We start from the raw sequence: 18,530 nt of genomic DNA on the forward strand, positions 1-18,530 counted from the left end.
TACTGGAATTCTTTCCTAGTTCTTCAGAGTAATTTTGTTTCAGAAAATCACTTCTTCACTCGTGCAATCTGCAATAATTATAGTTAACATTGCTTGAAGGTTGTTATATCTAGAAGTCAATAATTGAGTGAATGTTAACCTCAGGGTGTTTGTTTTTAATGATGTGATATGTTATTTGTTTAAATTTTTCAATAGTTTTTGTTTAATGCACAGCTAAACTTCAAAATTTTAAGTTTGTTAATGCCTTAATCAAATATTTATAGAGCAAATTTTATTAAAGTTTTGGATGTGTGTTATAAAGAAAAGTTTCTTATAAATTGGTGCACTCGTCAGTTGAAATTCAAGGAAAATATGCATTACTGAAATAACTTTGCAATTGTCATTTATTCATACAAATTTTGTAAATTTCAATAGGTATGTATTAGGTATGGATCTGTCTGTTCATAAATTAGAGGAATGTTCTAAGAACATTCAATATATGCAATACAGTTTTGACAAAGAATGTATAGTTTTTAAGTAATTTTATTACACAAGGTGATCAAATAAAAGTGAACTTGTGGGAATCAGCACAAGAAATTTGGTGACATGCCAAGTCTGACTTTGTATTATTGTGAGCCAGCTTTGTGTGTTGCTCTGTTGGTGCATCGCCAACTCTGATAGCACATGGTGTGTTTGGCAACACTAAATATCTTTTTGAAAGTGCATTCATTTGATCACTCAATATAACATTAAATCCAAACCAAATTTTAGAATATTTCATTGATAAATTATAAATCAGAATTTCTGTAATTTTATTTTTTTGTGACCAAATTCCTGTATAAAGATTTAATGTAAGATGACAATGGGACAATGTGTATATGCAAATACAGTACTTAAGCTGTTCCTGCACAAATTTTGGAATGAGAAAACTAATTTGATGTAAACTGGTGCAATAATTTGAGGATGAAATCATACTGAAGAACACAAAAATTAGATTGAAAGTCCAACAGGTGATCTGCAACATCTGCCTTATTTAACTGAATTTATAATCAGTAAATAATAAAAATAATTAACAGTATGTTTTCTCATATTTTGTACATTTGTTGCTCTAAGTAATAGTACAAATAAACAATTTTTTTATTAGTGTTAAAGTGTTCAGTGCTACCTCCTTTTGTAGGTAGGGTATGTTTTCAATGACTGAATAACAAGAACAAGATTAAATTGCATTTTATTTTCTTGTGCATTTTGACAGAGCATTAAGTAAATAAAATGAATCTTGTTTGAAATTATAGCCTTTTAAAGTAGGTATTTTTACAGAAATAATCCTTTATTTTACATAAAAATCTGATCAATTTATCTGTGTGACACAATATTGATTTAAATTGAGAATAACAGTATTAATGTAAAACATTTTGGCTAGCTTATATGGTTGCAATTTTCTTCTCAATTATTTATAACTGTGCAAGGAGTTTTACTAAAATTTTGTTTAAATGATGAAATTGTAAATATTTAATACTAAAATATTAATGCAAAATATCCATCACAAATAGCTGTAAATGAATGTTGTTACACCCATAATATTGCATAAACGACAGTTTGTTGGCAATTTTGTAGCAATAATATCAAACAATCCAAATTAGTTTAACTGTTTTATATTTTTTGGATTTGATCCAATGTGAATTGTGTTAGCAGAATAATCAATTACTGAAAGGTTACAGGTTCTGTTTGTGCTATGTATGTATGTACTCGTATGTCATGCTTGTTGCAGAGATATAGTGGTAATATATATACACAGTCCTTTGGCTACTATAAACCTGTTGCTACTCAGTTGTTATTGATAGTTCATTGCTTTGATTGCCCTGGATCATACTTAGAAATTCAATTGATGCTGTGATTTGCAGATATTTTCATATTTCTGCATTAATTTTTAAGTTTTATTGAATAACTTATTGTGAAGATGCTATATGATAAGACCCAAGCCAAATATCTATTGTGAAATATCAGAAATGGCTTAGTGAAAAACAGTGGAATAGTATATTTAATTGGCAGAAGCAATAAATAATTGCATTCTGTTATATATCATGAAGAATTATCAATGACTAAAATTGTGATTAATATATGCATAGTTTTTCGGTTCTCAATGCTATCTTTGAAATGTATTATATTTACTAATTCAACTTAAAATTTTCAAATAAATTCAATAATTTGATAATCTCTGTCATTTTCAAGATGCAAGACTTTGAACTTTCATTTTTCTTTTGTCATTGTTACGGTTAGTGTTTAAGTATAAAAAATACAATAGAACAATGCTCGAAACAGGATAAATCCACATATCTTTCATACAGAATGTCACCATCTGTCTTTGACATATCACAGCTTTTTATGGAAATTGTTGACATAGCAACAAATTGTATGGTATTTTTATAAATAAAGAAATTTATATATTGTGAATGCTTTTAAAAAATTTTAAGAATATTTGTAAAAATGCTAATTGAATACTTTTTGATAGAAGCTGCCATTACTCCAGCTTATAATTAAATGTTCAATTCTTTGTATTTATATAATATTTGTAAAATAAAAATCTTAATGTATAGTGATGATCCTGTTTCATGAAGAGATTTCAGTTCTCATTCCTATGTTTTGTTGATTGTGTATGTTCATAAAATATTCTGCTTGCTATCCTATTGGTACATTTGGTAAGTATAAAACTATGAATGAACTTCATAGCCATACTTTTTCCAAACCCAAAGTATTAAGCACTAGAATCTCTTTCAATGTACCAGAGCTCAAAATAACTTGCATATATAATCAGAAAAAATTATTTTTACCAATGTGTTTAAACATAATTGTTATAATACCAACATGTAAAGATGAATGCTAACCAGGACCATCAAGAGGGGAAACTAGGAATTTTTCTCTGGGTCTTAGCTTATAGTGGCATCTATTCTTATGAATTAATGTTACTTTTATTAATAGAAAATGAAATCTTAAGACTATTTTATTAATAAACATTTTATTTATTTCATTTGTTAAAAAAGTAATGGTTAATGGTCCCCATTAGAGCTTTGACAACCCTGATGCCAACTAAACCTGTTAAGACTCCCAATTTTTTTCTCATTGGTTGCCAAAGAAATACAGAATGAAAATACAATAAGGAAAATATTTGACACAGTCCCCATGATTTACTTATTGTGCACAATTTGATATTTTCTTATCTGAAATAAGGGAATCTTAATTTCTTGTACCAGGGCCATAAATATCTTTGCATGATCCTGATACAGTATTTATCATTGTAATGTTTACATAATAAAATTCATAATTTTTAATTATTTAAATTTTGTCAAAATTTATTTGGGTTGCAGACTGATGCTTGTGCCTAAGTAAACCTCAATGTTAATGCCCAAGAATATGTTGTGTATTGTGCCTGCACAGACCAATGAATGGTTCAAAAATTTTCATGGGTTTTGTATTGTAGCATTAAAACCATTGTTGAGAGTTTGCACCTCTCCAATGGACTGGCCACATGCAGTGTTCCACTTATCTAATACCTAAACGGGGCCAATTATCCATACAATGTCCTCCAAGTAAGTATTTTCTTTTGGCAGGTTGCCTGTTCGTTGCCTTGCATTATTCCTCAGACATATATTCTCTCTGTATGTGTGTTCCCTTTATGTATTAAGAAAACCTTTACTGACTGGACTTGCAGGTTCGTGCGGGACCAGCTTAACTAGCAAGGCAATAAGACAACTGCCTCTAGTGGCAGAACAAGTGATCAAAATATTCAAAAGCAGAAAAACTAAATTATAATAGCTATATACAATGAAATCCCATAAATGTACTTTTTAAAGTTGTAAATACAGTCGATCCCCGTATAAGATCATTGATTATTTCGTTTTATATGAATTCCATGTTGTACGAGTCACTTAGATTTTACAAATACGTGTACCGGGCTGTGAACGGCTCATGTATTTGTAAAATTTAAGTGACTTGTACAACATGGAATTCATATAAAACGGAATAATCAATGATCTTATACGGGGGTCGACTGTAGTTTATTCAAGAATGCCAGCACTAGAAGTATTCTCTGTTGGCAACTGTTCTAGAAGTAGAAATGGCAAAAAGTGATTTTTGCCTCGATTCAAGATGTCAAATTGGCTCTCGTTCACAAGCTCAATTGTGCATACGAGGGCAGCGAGAGTGAGGGACGAGGACGATCACATCTGGGACAAAACTACCGGTGAAAAATTTAGGCTCTCAACTCAGACTTTTTGAACCCGGGTCCTCGAAACAGTATCTTAAGTACTATCTTAATCCCCATGGCCGTCCTTATTGTAACACTTATAAATTGATTAATAACTTGGCATTTTGAAAGAAATGACAAGTGGTTACTATTATTAGTTCTTTCTGTAATTTAAAGTTGTCAGTCTTTGAATTTATGAACTGTGAATTGAGATTTTACAATGGTCAATGTTATTTGTAGTTAGGAACTGTACGGTAGTTTTACCAGATACGACTCTTGGGATGTCTTTGTAACCTAGGGCTCGAGGCCATACAGTGGTCGAATGGATAAAACCGCTGAACACTGATAATTTGATCACAGGTTCATCCCCAACCAGTGAGATGACCACGTGGAATTTTCCGAATTTTCTTCATATGGAATGCTTACAGATGAGTTTTCAATACAAAGCTTTCCCAGGGGCATGCCCTCTTGGCAGATCGTCATATTCCAGGTTGCGTTATTCCATTACTCCCAGGGTCCAAGTCCAAACACAATAAATATCCGATACGAAGCGATTCGACAAAGTTTTTGCAATGGATTTGGTGGGTTGCAGCCGGTATTTGGTAGTCTCCAGAAACATACCACTGAATTATATCTTATTTAAAGATTTTAAAGAAATTATTTAGAGATGATTTTTTTACTTTTCCGGCTGTTATACAGAGGGGAAGTATGGCTATCTGGCAAAAATTGACCTTCTCCCCAAGATTTTTATATTTCTGGACTTAGGACACATTGAAACGTCAATTCAGAAAAATATCCTAGACATTTTTTTGAATTTGGATGTTTGTGTGGGGGGGGGATTTGTTTATCCTGATGAAGCTCTGTAATTCCTGCGCTTTTTCACGAAAATTTCTGAATTTTCACATGGAGGTTTGTTTATTTGGAGATCGATGCTATTAAATTTTGGTGGTTAAAGGTCGAGGGAAATCGTATTATATCTTGAGTCAGATTTAATAGAAACTTTACTCATTATTGGCATTTACCATTAATCTAGTATCAAAAATGTTCGATTCAGCACGCCACACGTCTGGACACAGTCTTCTAGTGATAATATACTTTGAAGTACTCCTTGAAGTATTTTGTCAGGGCGTCTTGGCAAGTGACGAGGGGAGAGGACAAGCTAATTGGTGATCTTGGTGTTATTTGACTGGTTAAGCAGGAAGTTGCTTAAGATTTTTTCTTGGACAATGTTGAATTTGGGGCATTAGTCAAGATTATGCGCGGTTGTGTCACTCTGATCGGGGCAGAGACTACATTTATCTGTCGGTTTGATTTTCCGGGTGGCGAGAAAGTGGTTTGTAAGAAGTGAATTGGTCCTAGCACAATTAACTAGGACGTTTATGCAGCGATCAGTGGTGGAGGGTATGCTGGTGCGTGGGCAGTCATGGAGCCAGGGATAGTTAAGATGTTTGGGGTAGAGGTTCCTGTCATCTTCCATGTGTTGGTGATGGTCGTCGTTAATGACGGTTGGAGGTCTTCAGGAGCTATGTAGTGGGATTTAACTGAGGTGGGCTGCATGTTTTTGTCCAGAGCATAGACTTTTTCATTAATGTCGATGCCTGCGTGGGCCGGAGTCCAAACAAGATATAGGTGGTTGCCTCGACTGTAATGGGTGTGCGGGAGTGTGTGGATGCTGCGAATAATGATGGGTGAGTTAATATTGTAATTTTTTAGGGTGGAGAGGATGGATTTGGAGTCTGTGCACAGGACGGCATTGTCGTGGGAGGCTATGGCATGTGAGATGGCTTGCAGAATGGCATAGCCCAGTTGTAAAGATGGAGGCATCTGGGTGTAGCATGAAATGGGACATGACTCTGTGTGTGTCATTGATATACGCCGCTACAACTCTGGGATGTTTTGGAGCCATCGGTTGCAATGATGCTGAGGTCGTCGAGCTGGTCGTGCCAGTACCTGAATTGGTGACTGATGCTGTTGCTAGGGTTGTTCGGGTTCTGGAAGTTGTGATCGTCGAGAGAGATATGATGGTGTGTATGTGGTCTGGCTGGATGATGATGATATGACGGGAAATCCAGTTGCAGACGTAGTAGCGAGTGGAACTTTGACCAGGGTTGTCCCTGCCGGGTGATGAGTGTGTTGGAGGATCTCGTAGAAGAGGCGATCGTCATTTGCCTTTCTGGGATAGGTGCTGTATTGCTTGATAGTATTTTTTTGGAAGCGTAGTTCAATTATAGACCTACTTGCTGCCCGCCGGGTGACGATGTTATTGGTTGTAATGGGGGAGACCCAGACACAGTTTGAGATATGGACACAGAGTCTTCAGAAAAAACCACACAAAAGTGCTGCCAGCTAAAACACACCAACAGAAAAATATTGGAGTAACCCAAGACATAGTGCTGTGGCGCTGCAACCTTTGGCTAGCGGAAATTTAAATTTGCTGACTGGAACGCTTTCGGATAAATGACGCTCTACTGTAGATTGCGCCACCAAAATTTTAAATGTTGCCGGGGAAAGTTTAACAACTCGTTGCTAGTTTATTTTTTAAAAATTGTAAATGTTAACGAAGATTTTATTCGTTATTAATCCGATCCCTCTGGAGATGTGACCGGAGATCCTCCTCTATTCGTCCACTCTCGATCTTTAACCACCAAAATACGAGCAGTGTTTTTTAAGTAAGTACCATTGTAAAACCTGCAGTGCTACGGTTGGAATTCCGCGAATGTGCGCTGAGTGCCACAGACGCAATTTCGGAAGCATTCGTTCGTTTTACGTTTGTTTGTGTGTGTAAAATGCCTCAGGCATTTGAAAATTCCGCCGATTGAGAAGTACGCGCGGTGATTCGCGTTTTTAATGCGAAAGACGTGAAAGCGGCTGACATTCATCGACAGATTAGTGAGGTGTATGGAAAAAAAATATGAGCGATGGAATGGTAGGAAAATTGGTTAGATCATATAAAGATAGCGGTACTAATGTCCATGACGAGGAGCGTAGTGGGCGACCGTCTGTCATTACTGAAGACTTGGTACAGAAAGTTGTTGCAAAAGTTCTTGAAAACGGACGCTTTACGATTTCGTCATCCACAACAAAAGGCATGGAAAGCTCAGCAAGCGGATTGTTTTGCTTTGTGACAGTGCCCGTTCAGACGTGGCTCAACGAACACGAAATCTTATCACGTCATATAGCTGGGAACAACTTGATCACCTTTCGTATAGACCTGATCTAGAGCTAGTGACTACCACTTGTTCCTCCACTTGAAAAAGGCATCTAGGCAGTCGGCGGTACGACGACGATGTCAAAACGCCGTGCTGCAGTGGTGGGTAAATCGGACGACAGGTGTCTATGAGGATGGAATTCAGAAGCTAGTTGTACGATATGAAAAGTGCCTTCATATTGGAGGAAATTATGTTTAAAAGTAGAGTAAAGTACAGGCTTTCGTGTAAGAATAGAATTATTTTTTAAAATGCAGTTGTGATTTTTTAATATCAATGTCGTTTAAATACATGCTACCGTGTCAAATTTCGTTTCTTAATCATTACTCCATTCTTAGATACTAAACGAAAGACAATATCATAGGCTATGGATACTTAATTTTTAAAGATTTGTCTTGTGTCTGTTATATAGCAGAGAGCAATTGGTGCATGATTTCTTGTGTGAATGAAAACCCGGCTATTTGTAATGTTTAAAGCATTTAATCAAGTTAATAAAAGTACAAGATAAATGCGAATTCTGGCAAATAGTTTATAAATGTTTAAAAAAAAAAAAATAGAAATAACTTTAATCTTCGAGTAAAAAACTTAAATCAAATGCGGCAGATTGCAGCCAAAAATAAAGTTTAAACAAACTATTAAGGAAAGATATTGAATTGTAATAAAGAAAATTCCGGAGAAATGAACTTTCAAACCGAAAGTTTAGTAGTTTGACCACATTTCTTCATCTTTTATTTACAAATTTAAACTTTTACTTTAGTTTCTATCGGTAATTACTTCTTCTATCGTTAGCATTTAAATAAATAATTCGTCACTTTACGACTGATCCTTCAATAAGTAGTGATTGTCTTTATTATGTATAACTGTATTTTGAAATGTGTATTGTACGTCATCACAGACGAGACGTTAATATCGTTAGACAACGAGAAAATTTGAATCGGTAACAGAACGCGCCGTAACGTACTGTACGTTGATCAGAATCGAGCTCCATACGTTACATATGAGATTAGAACAGGACTACAGAAAGAGGAAAACACCACTGGCAACGGGTTCGTTCGGTAGTTATGATGTAACACGCCAGTTAAGAAAGGACAGTTTTGTTTATTATTATTTACAGACGAAAGGTTTTGGAATGAATGCTTACGAGGAAGAATGTAAACCAGTTCGTATTTATTCCGAATATAAAAAATTTCAGTAGGCCAATACACCTTTAATTAATTAAAGTGCCAAATTAATAGTCATGTTCAGCCATTTCTCCCTTAACCACCGCTGGGACTTATAACCTACTCCAGCGTGGGGAATCCCCTTTCCCAGTCCGAATCTCGCGAATTCCCTTCCTTAATGTCAGTCTCGATCTCCCTGTCGGTCATTATTTACTACACGAAACTTCGGTGATCTCCAACACTACGGATTTCGTGTATCAATTTGTACTTTATTGTGCACCCCTTAATGTAAGATGGCGAAAAGAAAGAGCACGGCTTTATCCGGAAAAAGCGTGAAGAAGAAAAAAAAGGGCAATAGAGTTGGAAGCCGAAGTAAAACGAAACCCGTATAAAGCGGAAATCCGCGTAAACGAAAATATTCGAACCTGTGTAACGCGGAAGCAGAAGAGATGTTTTGGTACGAAGAGTTTGGTGAAAGCAACAAAAGAAGTTCCTTGTTGTAGACAAGTAAGGAAAATGACTTCCAAATAAAATGGTCAATGCAGCACCAACACATCGTATTTCAGGAATAACGTCGAACCTTTTGGGTGTTTTTGGTCAACTCGTAGACGGTGGAAATTTCGTGGGAGCAAATTCGTGTTTTTTTTTTTTTTTTTTTTACTGCTACGTGCACCAGCATGTGATTTCGTAGAAAACACGATCACCCGTCGTGAATGTATCTACAGTTCATGCACATGTACAATATATGTATGTGAGTGTAGGTAGAAGGTTGTTATAGTTTTATTAAACTGTAGTGATCGTATGTTAATGTACTCCTTTTCGTATACAGTATAATTTTTTTCATTCAAAAGCGCGTTTCAGAAAACGTTTGGAAATAAGTTTGTGTTAACTCACGAAGTGTAGCGACCGATAATACGTAAATTATAATTTCGAAACACAACCGGTACAGCGGAGAACCAGCACTTTTGTTCTCGCCACACAATAGTTTAATGGAAACAAAAGTTTCTCTGTAATAAATCATTGTTTACTGAATTAAATATGCATTATTAGATACACAACAATTTAACAAATGGTTTTCTGTTGCGTGACTGTTTTCTATATTCAATCAATTCTTTTTTGCATACGAAACAGTTTGAATTCTCTGTGGTCGTAACACGCGATATCAGAATGCAAATTTTAAATCATTACTTTTGTCCGTTAAGATACTGCAAGAACTATAGAATTGAGAATTTTGAAATTACTAATAGAAATTCGTTCATAACCTTGTTAGTAATTGTAAGAGTTTTATATTTTTTGCATAGTTTCTTCTACGAACTTGTATTTTTAATTGATTTTTATCAATGATGACACGAGAGAATGCCGTCTTTGTAAAATCCAGTTATATTTGAATATCTCATTTAAAATAAACCTTATGATTACCAAGAATTATAGGAGTCTTGACTGTTATAATTATTTCTCAAGTGGAATTTTAATTAAATTGATCACAAAACAGTTGTGTCCTTAAGACAAATGTAAAGCCATCACAAACCCGATCTGCAAGTTATCTTCTGTATAGACACTATGATGGCAAACTTATTATCTAGCTGAATTAATGCATGGCTGATTACCATTCTCTTCTTAAATTTTCATTACGTGGAAATGAATGTAACTGGAACGATTGAATACATGGACAATTTCAATGCATCGTGTTACATCGCTACAGCCTCAAACCACTTATAAAGAACACACTGGTCATTATGGTATCCAACCACTGCACAATATCTACTCGAACTGGTTTTATAAGGCATGTCACCAGCGAAAAACTAAAAAATGGCACACCTACACTAATAACTAGCAGTATCTTAATAGCTGCCGAGACATACGCCTTCGTATGAAAGAATTTAAAAACACGTACCGGAAAATTTCCTGTCTTATAAATTATCAGAAATACAATATATGAAAATTTATGTTAAACTTGATTGGTTTTAATGAAACGCGGGTCTCCGTGTATCGAATTCATGCAGAAATACAATAAATACCATATAAGTATACTGTATTACATAGGGTTTTATATATTACAAGATTGATAGAACAAGGAAATGCAATACATGGATGCTATGCCAAGGGGGGATGCCTTCCGGGAGGACTTTCTACGAGAAACTGGCCCCTATTCAGGTATTAGACACGTGGAGAAAACCCGGAAAACTCCACGCGGCCAGTCCGTTGGTGGGGCGCGAATCCGCCACCAAGTACCAGTATTCTATTATTTTAACTACCTGGCCACTGGTAGGCCCGGACGTAAACACTAAATCGTATTAAAATATTAAACATGTATACTATACCATGAAAATTACGTATTACGTGACATATTTAGTCTTTCGAATATTAAAATTAAACGACATCACACTAAACTTGTGTTAAGTATGGATATGAGCAAACAATTTGTGTTTACAAGCATTCCAATGTGGCATACAAACGAGTGATACAATACATATTCAAATTACAAAAGCTTACTCATATATATGAATATATGACTGACTGTTAAATGGAAATTTATGAAATTAAAGTAACAAGACAAATGTTGTTTTGAACTAATTACTTCGTATAGGAAACACAGTAAATTTACATAAATATTCAAAACAATGCATTATACACAATTAAGTACGTAACAGAGATAAAGCTTAGTCTAAGTGTATTTTACATAATGTAAACTATCACATAAAAACATACCAATTAGGCCTACGTATTCATTTATAGAGTACAGTACATCAGCTTACACACGGTCGTATTATATTGTATACTTCCGTTAGAACACACTTTTAAGCCTTTAAAACCCGGTAAATGACAGCGCAAATCGTGAAAACAATAAGCGAAAAATAAAGATCAATAACATTCACTTTTCTCTTTGCAATAAAACTCGCGTGTTTTTCCTTCTGTCTGCTGTTTTGATACAACTCTTCATAATTAAATATTTTTACTAAGAAGCCTCATAAAGTGGAGTGTAGTGTAAATATAAATTGTTCTGGACCTTTCCAGAAACACTATTACAACCAGGGGCGAATCTACATAGGGACTAACAGGGCTTAAGCCCTGGACACCCAAATGTCAAGGGTCCACAAAAATTGAATTATTATCATAAATTTTTAATGCTTTTTTATTAACAATGAGCACTTATCGTATAGTAAAAAATAGTTAATGCTATGGGTAAATGGCGTATGGTATATTTTAATTAGAAATTTTGTTTGTTTATACGTTTTTGTTAATAATATTTCTTTATTTCTTATGTGTTTTTTACTATAAGATATAAACTTTTTCATTCAACACCATAAATAAATACAAGGGACAGCCAAAAAGTTTCCGGAATTTACCTAGTTAGAAAATGCAATGTAAGATAAGGTTATGCATTACTGTGACAGGAAGCTCGGCATGTCTATTCGTAGTTTGATAATGCTCATGCACCTTTAGACTTGCACAGTCGTTACTACAGCGTCTTTATTGGGTGTGGCAATGTCCCAGTTCACGCAGCGTGCATCGAGGTCGTGCGCAAATGGGGAAAACTGCTGCAGAGATGCTGTCAGTCCAGCAGCAAGTTTACGAGGAAGTGGCCCGACAATTGACGTGGACAGTCACGACAACGCGCCGAGTCACACATTGCTTATTGCGCAGCAATTCCTCGCCAGCAAAAGCATTACTGTCATCACCCAGTCACCTTTCTCTCCAGATCTTGTTCCCAGTGACTTTTGGCTGTTCCCTACTTTCAAAATGGACCTCAAAGGCACGCGTTTCGCAAGCAGGGAGGACATCGTATCGAATACGACGGCCCAATTTCAGAAGATTCCAAAGGAAGCATTCCCCGCCTGCTTTCGACAGTGGCAGGATCGATGGAACAAGTGTGTTTGTGCGGAAGGAGCTTACTTTGAAGGTGATTAGGTTTGCATTACCACATCTCGTGCCACTACAGTGCAGGATCACAATTCCGAGAACTTTTTGACTTCCCCTCGTATATTTCAACTCTGATTTTGATCTTATAAAAAGTGAATTTTAAACCCCAATTTAAAAATTCTTAATCTATCAAGTGGGGTCCCATTGGACTTCAATAAACCCTAGACCCAAAAAAATCCTAGATCCTTCCTGATTGCAACTATTTATAATCAAACGTGTTGTGCTGACTAAGCAGCCACCTTTAAGATCGAACTACTAACGGATTGGAACGAGTTGCTTAACTTTCCAGGCAGTATTTGGTGACGCCATCTCTTATCACATTTTATTTAATTAATTTTTCAAGTCGATCCAAGAATTCGTAATTATAAAATTTTATTTCACGTTCAAACCCGTTAATACTCGATTATAAAACGGCTGCTCAGTCAACTCGAAAACACTTCAATAACACTCGTAGCTGGAAAAGGCTGGGAAAATATTTGTATTTATATAGTTTAATAATTTCAATGTACTGAAATCTCATTAAAAACATCGTTATTAAATATAGTTGGAAAAAAATTTAAGAACATTTGATACGTGAAATTGTATTTTAGCAATGCCATACGAATTGAATTTTAGTGATTTCTTGCATTTTCTACGTCAATCTTTAGTCGCTGTTTTCTGACTTTCATCTTATGAGTAATGATTTCGGCGACGAGGGTCAAAGTAGAAACCACATACCCGGCTAACAATAAGTAGAGTGGACCCATAATGTCTTCTACTTTCAGAGGTTCGTTTTCACTTTCTTCTACATTTGTCTTAAAAAATTCGTATTTTCTTCTGATATCCTCTTCTTCGTCTTTCTTTATTTTATCGGGTATGCCACTTTGTGCCAGTAAATTCACCCTGAGTAAAACAATGAATAAACGGAGTACAATTTTTCTGTATGAAATTAACACCGTTTTATCCAAACTCGAAGGTCTGAAGGATTTGGCTTAAATGGGGTGAAACCGGGGAGATAGAACAGAGGTCCTACAAGGGAAAATATTAAATTGTCTCGTAATTCTCCAAATTCTCCAAAGATTTAAACAAGCTACTGAATGTTCTACATAAAAATTATAGAAATGGGTTTAGACTGTTTTATTAAAACCCTATTTGAATATCTTGTATTGAATCTGTATTTTCTGATATAGAGCACGTATTTAGGAGAAAAGGTGTAATGTTCGTTTGCTAGAGGAAAATAAAAATAGTATGATATCTGGCAGTGATATCGTGTTATAGAAATTTCTGAAGCTTCGGCATCGCTCATCTTGGCAGGTCCTTCTGCACTTGTAAGCAACAATTCCTTTAATTTTCCCAGTGATTTCTTTGGGGGAATTCTTGACATTTGGAGGAGAAAATTCTCCCTTCAAGGGATTCTAGATAAAACGGTGTTCGAAATGAAAATAGAATAGGCTTTTACTTACATATTCGTGACTTCTCGAGCGTAATTGAAGCGCTTGGTGTTAATCTGAAGAAAGCGGAAGTTCGTATACAGATTGTCCAAAGATACGTAAAACTTTTCCTTTCCCCAATGCATAATCAACGAATCCAGAACCCTTTTAGAAGCCAACAGGCAATATGCTTCGTCGAGAATTTTAGAAAGTGCGGGTTTGGAGTCAAATAAAGACTTTTCAGCAGGATTAGAAATGAGGGATTTTATGAAAGTGTCGACGATTTCGATGTTACTGAGTTTTACGTTAAAATTTTTAAAACGTGAAGCCGCAGGAAGATAGTTCTATAAAAAATAATTAAATTCATTGTAATTCTTTGAAATGGTATATAGTCTACAATTGGTACTCGCGAGTTTTCTCTTTGTGGCTGAAGAACAGGACGTGAGATTTAACTGGTGACTGCATAATTTTATTACCGTATTTAAATTAATGGAAACATTAATGTCAGATGGAAGCAATGTGCGTATATAATATAGGAATAATAATAAAATTTTGAAATAATTTAAAAACAGTAAATAATAAGTAACCAAAACTACAAACCTGATAAAAGTTGAAAATAGATGTTTCATCAGACATAAAGAAAATCAATGGTTTATATCTGTTTTCTCTCACTGCTTTTCCCAACTGAATAAAATTTTTCGGGATGTCTTCGGTTCCCGGATACATCATGAAAGATGGCAAAATGCCTAAATAGCCTGATGTCAGCACGAACGTCATCAATAACCAACATCCAATCATCAGACGGAAGGTTTCCAGATAGACGTTATCGATATCGGTATCTAGGAGAAGAGAAAATTATAAATTTGAAATTTAATCACGTATATCTGTTTACAATATTAATTCTAATTACAACTGCATGAAATCCCTTAATTGAAAATCTGGGATTTCTCGTATGGTAGATATTTACACTGTCTCGCGTGACACATCAAATAGGATTGCATTATCCATATAAAGGCTTGTAACTTTTGTAGTATTAACTAGAGTATACGTAAAACAGTGACAGTGATTGAATAGTAAAGCGTACCAAAAGGTATTGCCTTGGTGAAGAGTAGAGGATGAGAGGGAGAGGAGGAAGTAGGGGTGAGGGTGGGGGAAAGATGGGGGAAAGTTGGGAAAAGAGGAGAGGGTCAAAGCGATGAATAAAATAACTGACACCAAGCGCTCACCTTGACGCAGAAAACTTCTTATTATAATCCAGAAGAAGGTGGAAAACGGAGGTGGATTCAAGTTCCGAAGTCTCGCCTCCTGTCTCAACAGTACGTATGCAGAAATGAGAAACAGAGGCAACGTGATCGACAGACACATCCAAATCTGAAAGAAGAAGAAAATATATAGAAATTCATATTCATTCGAGCGCATCTTATGCATCGAATACAACTATAATCTATGTACAGTACATTCACGCAATTTAAGTTTTATTGTTGTAAATGTTGCACTTACCGTCCAGGCAAACGGCTTTACCAGCGAAACTGCTTTGTCCAAGGGTCTCGCGGCTCGAATAGCGTAATACGTAGAAGTATCGAATATGGGAGGAGTATAAACCATGTAATCTTTGAGGATAATATCAGTGATTAATGCCAGATCTGTCTAATTAATTTTTAAATATTTATTAAAATGAGTGATAAGAAATTCTACAATACAAATTGATAGCAGCTTACGCTTCTTTCGTCCAATTTCACGTCAACGCTGTAATAAAAAGAATTAAAATCAAATATTCGGTAGTAAAGTTAATTGAAGTGGAAGTAGAATTGTAATAGACGAACCTCATCTGCAGACAATCACTAAGTAAGTCTAGATATTGACGTGAAAATGCTTTACGGAATTTGTCAATTTGAAAATGACGTTCCTGAGAAGAGACATTGAAACATTTCATAAATTTGTATATGCCAGCCGTTTTTATAATTAAAGGACTCGATTTTCGAGTGGGATTAACAAGGATTATTTAGTTAATGGATTACTCTAATTTGCGTCAATGGTTTCGTTTGACATTGAGGATATTTAGACCAACGAGCTAGAATACTAAATAGAGTGCCACGTTTAAAGAAAATTGAATGCACGTCCTCCATTTTCTTTTTAGTCAGAGGGGCGTTGCGTAAAGGCAACGAGTTAGAATATTCTAACTTGTTGTGTAAAGTTTTCAAAGGAAAGGAAGATTTTTAAATCGATCAAATAATATGCAATTTTAAAATTGTGTTGACTTACAGAACTGTAAGATACCACTACTTCTTTTCCTTTCAGCCCTTGTAATTTCTGTTTTCTTCTTTTTCCATACCGTTTGCAGGTGCCTGTGTCACCTTTGCACTATATCACAAAACGGTTAATTAAAACAGTATAACTTTTAGAATCTTTTTCTGCATTATTTTATGCTAGAACAATTAGTGAAGAGCGATGTAAAGAGAAACATCGAAGGGTACAATAGAGATTATTAAGAATTTTAGAATTTCTTTATGTAAGGTCAAACTTACTATTTTAATGAGCTGATCGTTGGCTAACACGCGAGTCGTAGGCTGGATGTATTCTGTAAATCCAGTAGTACGATTCCCGCAACGATACATAAAGCTGATTTCCATAAATTCGATGTTCTGTTCACTGTAGACTTTTACAGGAAATCCGTGTTGCCAGAACGTGATCGGCACATCACCTAATACCCAGATATTAAAGTAAATTTATCTTATTTTAATTAAGAATGATTGGGTCTGTGATTATTGTCATATTCTCAAAAGACTATTAAAAGAATTATCGTTAAGAAAAGACCGTCTAGTGTAGTAATATATTGAAAAATACAAGAGTTTTGTCTTTACAATCCCTTGTTTTCTTTACAGAGGCGTAGCCTCGAATGAAAGGTCGTCTCTGTATGTGAAGTCTTGAGTATTTTTTTTGTTTGTTAATGTTGAATGTATATATTAATATATTAATTATTTTTTAAGTTTTACTAAACACCAAAACACATCCCTGGAATGTGAATTACTTTCAGAAAATGTCATATTACTTACTGTGATGTCGTTCTGCTCCATGTTTAAAAGTGACCAACACGTACATCAGTTTCAAATGAAGAATCGTCATTGTTTCAGTTCTGCAGAGAACACGAGGAAGAGAATTCGTGGCAATTTCTTTTCTAAAAATAAATAAATTAAATTATTAAAGGAAAATGCCGAAAATAAAGAAATTAAACTGAAAACACAATACATCAGTGAATCTCGATTCTTGTCGAAATCGAAATGAGAACGAAAATCGCAAAATATGCAAATATAAATTGGGCACAGAATAGAGTAAACGGGACAAGACTATTGTTTCGTGAGAACAAAAGTTCCGTAAATATAACTCATTGTTTATTCTATTGAATATTTATCTTTTGAAAATTGTAAACAAAGCTTTCACATTTGTCATTCATTCAAATTCACGTCTCTTACGTGTTTGTCATCCATATTGCCAGTTTTGTATATGACACTCTTTTCAAGCATGCTCGTTTGTGACGAATAATGGCAGAATGTATAGAGATAGAAACTCGGAATGGATAAACTTCACGCAATGAGCCGTAATGGGGAAAGAGTAACAATCCAATTACACATAAAACGTGTATTAAGAGCTAAACATCAGATTCGAAGCGAGCCCACTACGAATAAGATAATAATTAATTAAGTGTAATGCGCGGCTCGACCCATTCTTCTCAAACTAGACGATTCCCAATTTAATCGGAATTTGTAAATTCCGGATGAAGAGTGTTATTTTGCCCATTACGGTTTACTGAACGCTCACCACTAGCCGCGTGCATAAAACCCGAACTGTATTTTAATTGGTTGTGGGTCAGTTCAACAGGCTATTCGCGCGGGGTTTACCGGGTTTTCTTTACTACTTTAATAACTTAAATACGGGCCGGTTTCCCATAGAAAGTGATGGTACATAAATTATAAATTCGAAACACAATGGTGAAACAGTTGGAGAAGTAGCAGTTTTGTTCTCACTAAACTATTGTATAGTGAGAACAAAAGTGCTAGTTCTCTGCTTCACCGCAGTAGAAACGAAAGTTTCTTTGTAATAACTCATTGTTCACTGAATTGAATATGAATTTTTTAACAGACAACAATCTAACCTGTTCGTGATTGTTTTCCATATTTCAATCAGTTCTTTTGCATACAAAAGAACTGATTGAAAAACAGTTTGAATTGGCGATGGGTTGTAACACGTGATATCAGAATACAAATTATAGAGCGTTTCTTTTGTTCATTACGATAAGTATGTATATGGATGGAGATACCGGATAGATAAGAGTAATTAATAGGAGGGATTATTTATTAAGACATTGCTATAGTGAAGGGATGGCGAACCTTTTTCATTGTCGAGCATGATTCCACGGACGTTCCAAACGCCATTGTCAAACTTCTAGGCTTACAGGAAGGCGGCGCTGAACGTCCGAAGTAGACGTTTTCGCGATGAAAACGTCGGCCGCAACCTCTCTATTATTTCGTGCACTATAAAATCATATATGGAAGTTGTAAATAGAATAAATAGTATTCGAGATATATTTTCTCTAGTTAGCCTGTGTTTCTCTGGATAG

General features: G+C 35.2%; 1 protein-coding gene across 1 annotated transcript; it reads right to left on the reverse strand.

Annotated features, from left to right (window-relative positions):
* Positions 1-12,515: 12,515 nt before the first annotated feature.
* LOC111634457 lies at positions 12,516-17,085 on the reverse strand. Its single transcript, XM_023379227.1, has 10 exons — positions 16,969-17,085; positions 16,441-16,616; positions 16,178-16,276; positions 15,739-15,821; positions 15,634-15,661; positions 15,416-15,562; positions 15,142-15,286; positions 14,516-14,754; positions 13,949-14,259; positions 12,516-13,388 (listed from the first exon to the last, which is right to left on the reverse strand). The coding sequence occupies exons 1-10, from the start codon at positions 17,036-17,038 to the stop codon at positions 13,118-13,120; spliced, it is 1,569 nt and encodes a 522-aa protein (XP_023234995.1). The 5' UTR covers positions 17,039-17,085; the 3' UTR covers positions 12,516-13,117.
* Positions 17,086-18,530: the final 1,445 nt, after the last annotated feature.

The sequence above is a fragment of the Centruroides sculpturatus genome, unplaced genomic scaffold (assembly GCF_000671375.1).
Source record: "Centruroides sculpturatus isolate CEXI.00-Female unplaced genomic scaffold, Cexi_2.0 scaffold781, whole genome shotgun sequence".
NCBI classification, from domain to species: Eukaryota; Metazoa; Arthropoda; class Arachnida; order Scorpiones; family Buthidae; genus Centruroides; species Centruroides sculpturatus.

Bases quoted from the DNA above. Each gene is read 5' to 3' on its own strand.
- LOC111634457 (XM_023379227.1), bottom strand. From the start codon at position 17,038: ATGACGATTCTTCATTTGAAACTGATGTACGTGTTGGTCACTTTTAAA. The intron at 15,822-16,177 runs GTAAGTCAACAC...GTCTCTTCTCAG, and splicing joins TAGTGGTATCTTACAGTTCT to GAACGTCATTTTCAAATTGA. The intron at 13,389-13,948 runs GTAAGTAAAAGC...TGTTTTACTCAG, and splicing joins GCTCGAGAAGTCACGAATAT to GGTGAATTTACTGGCACAAA.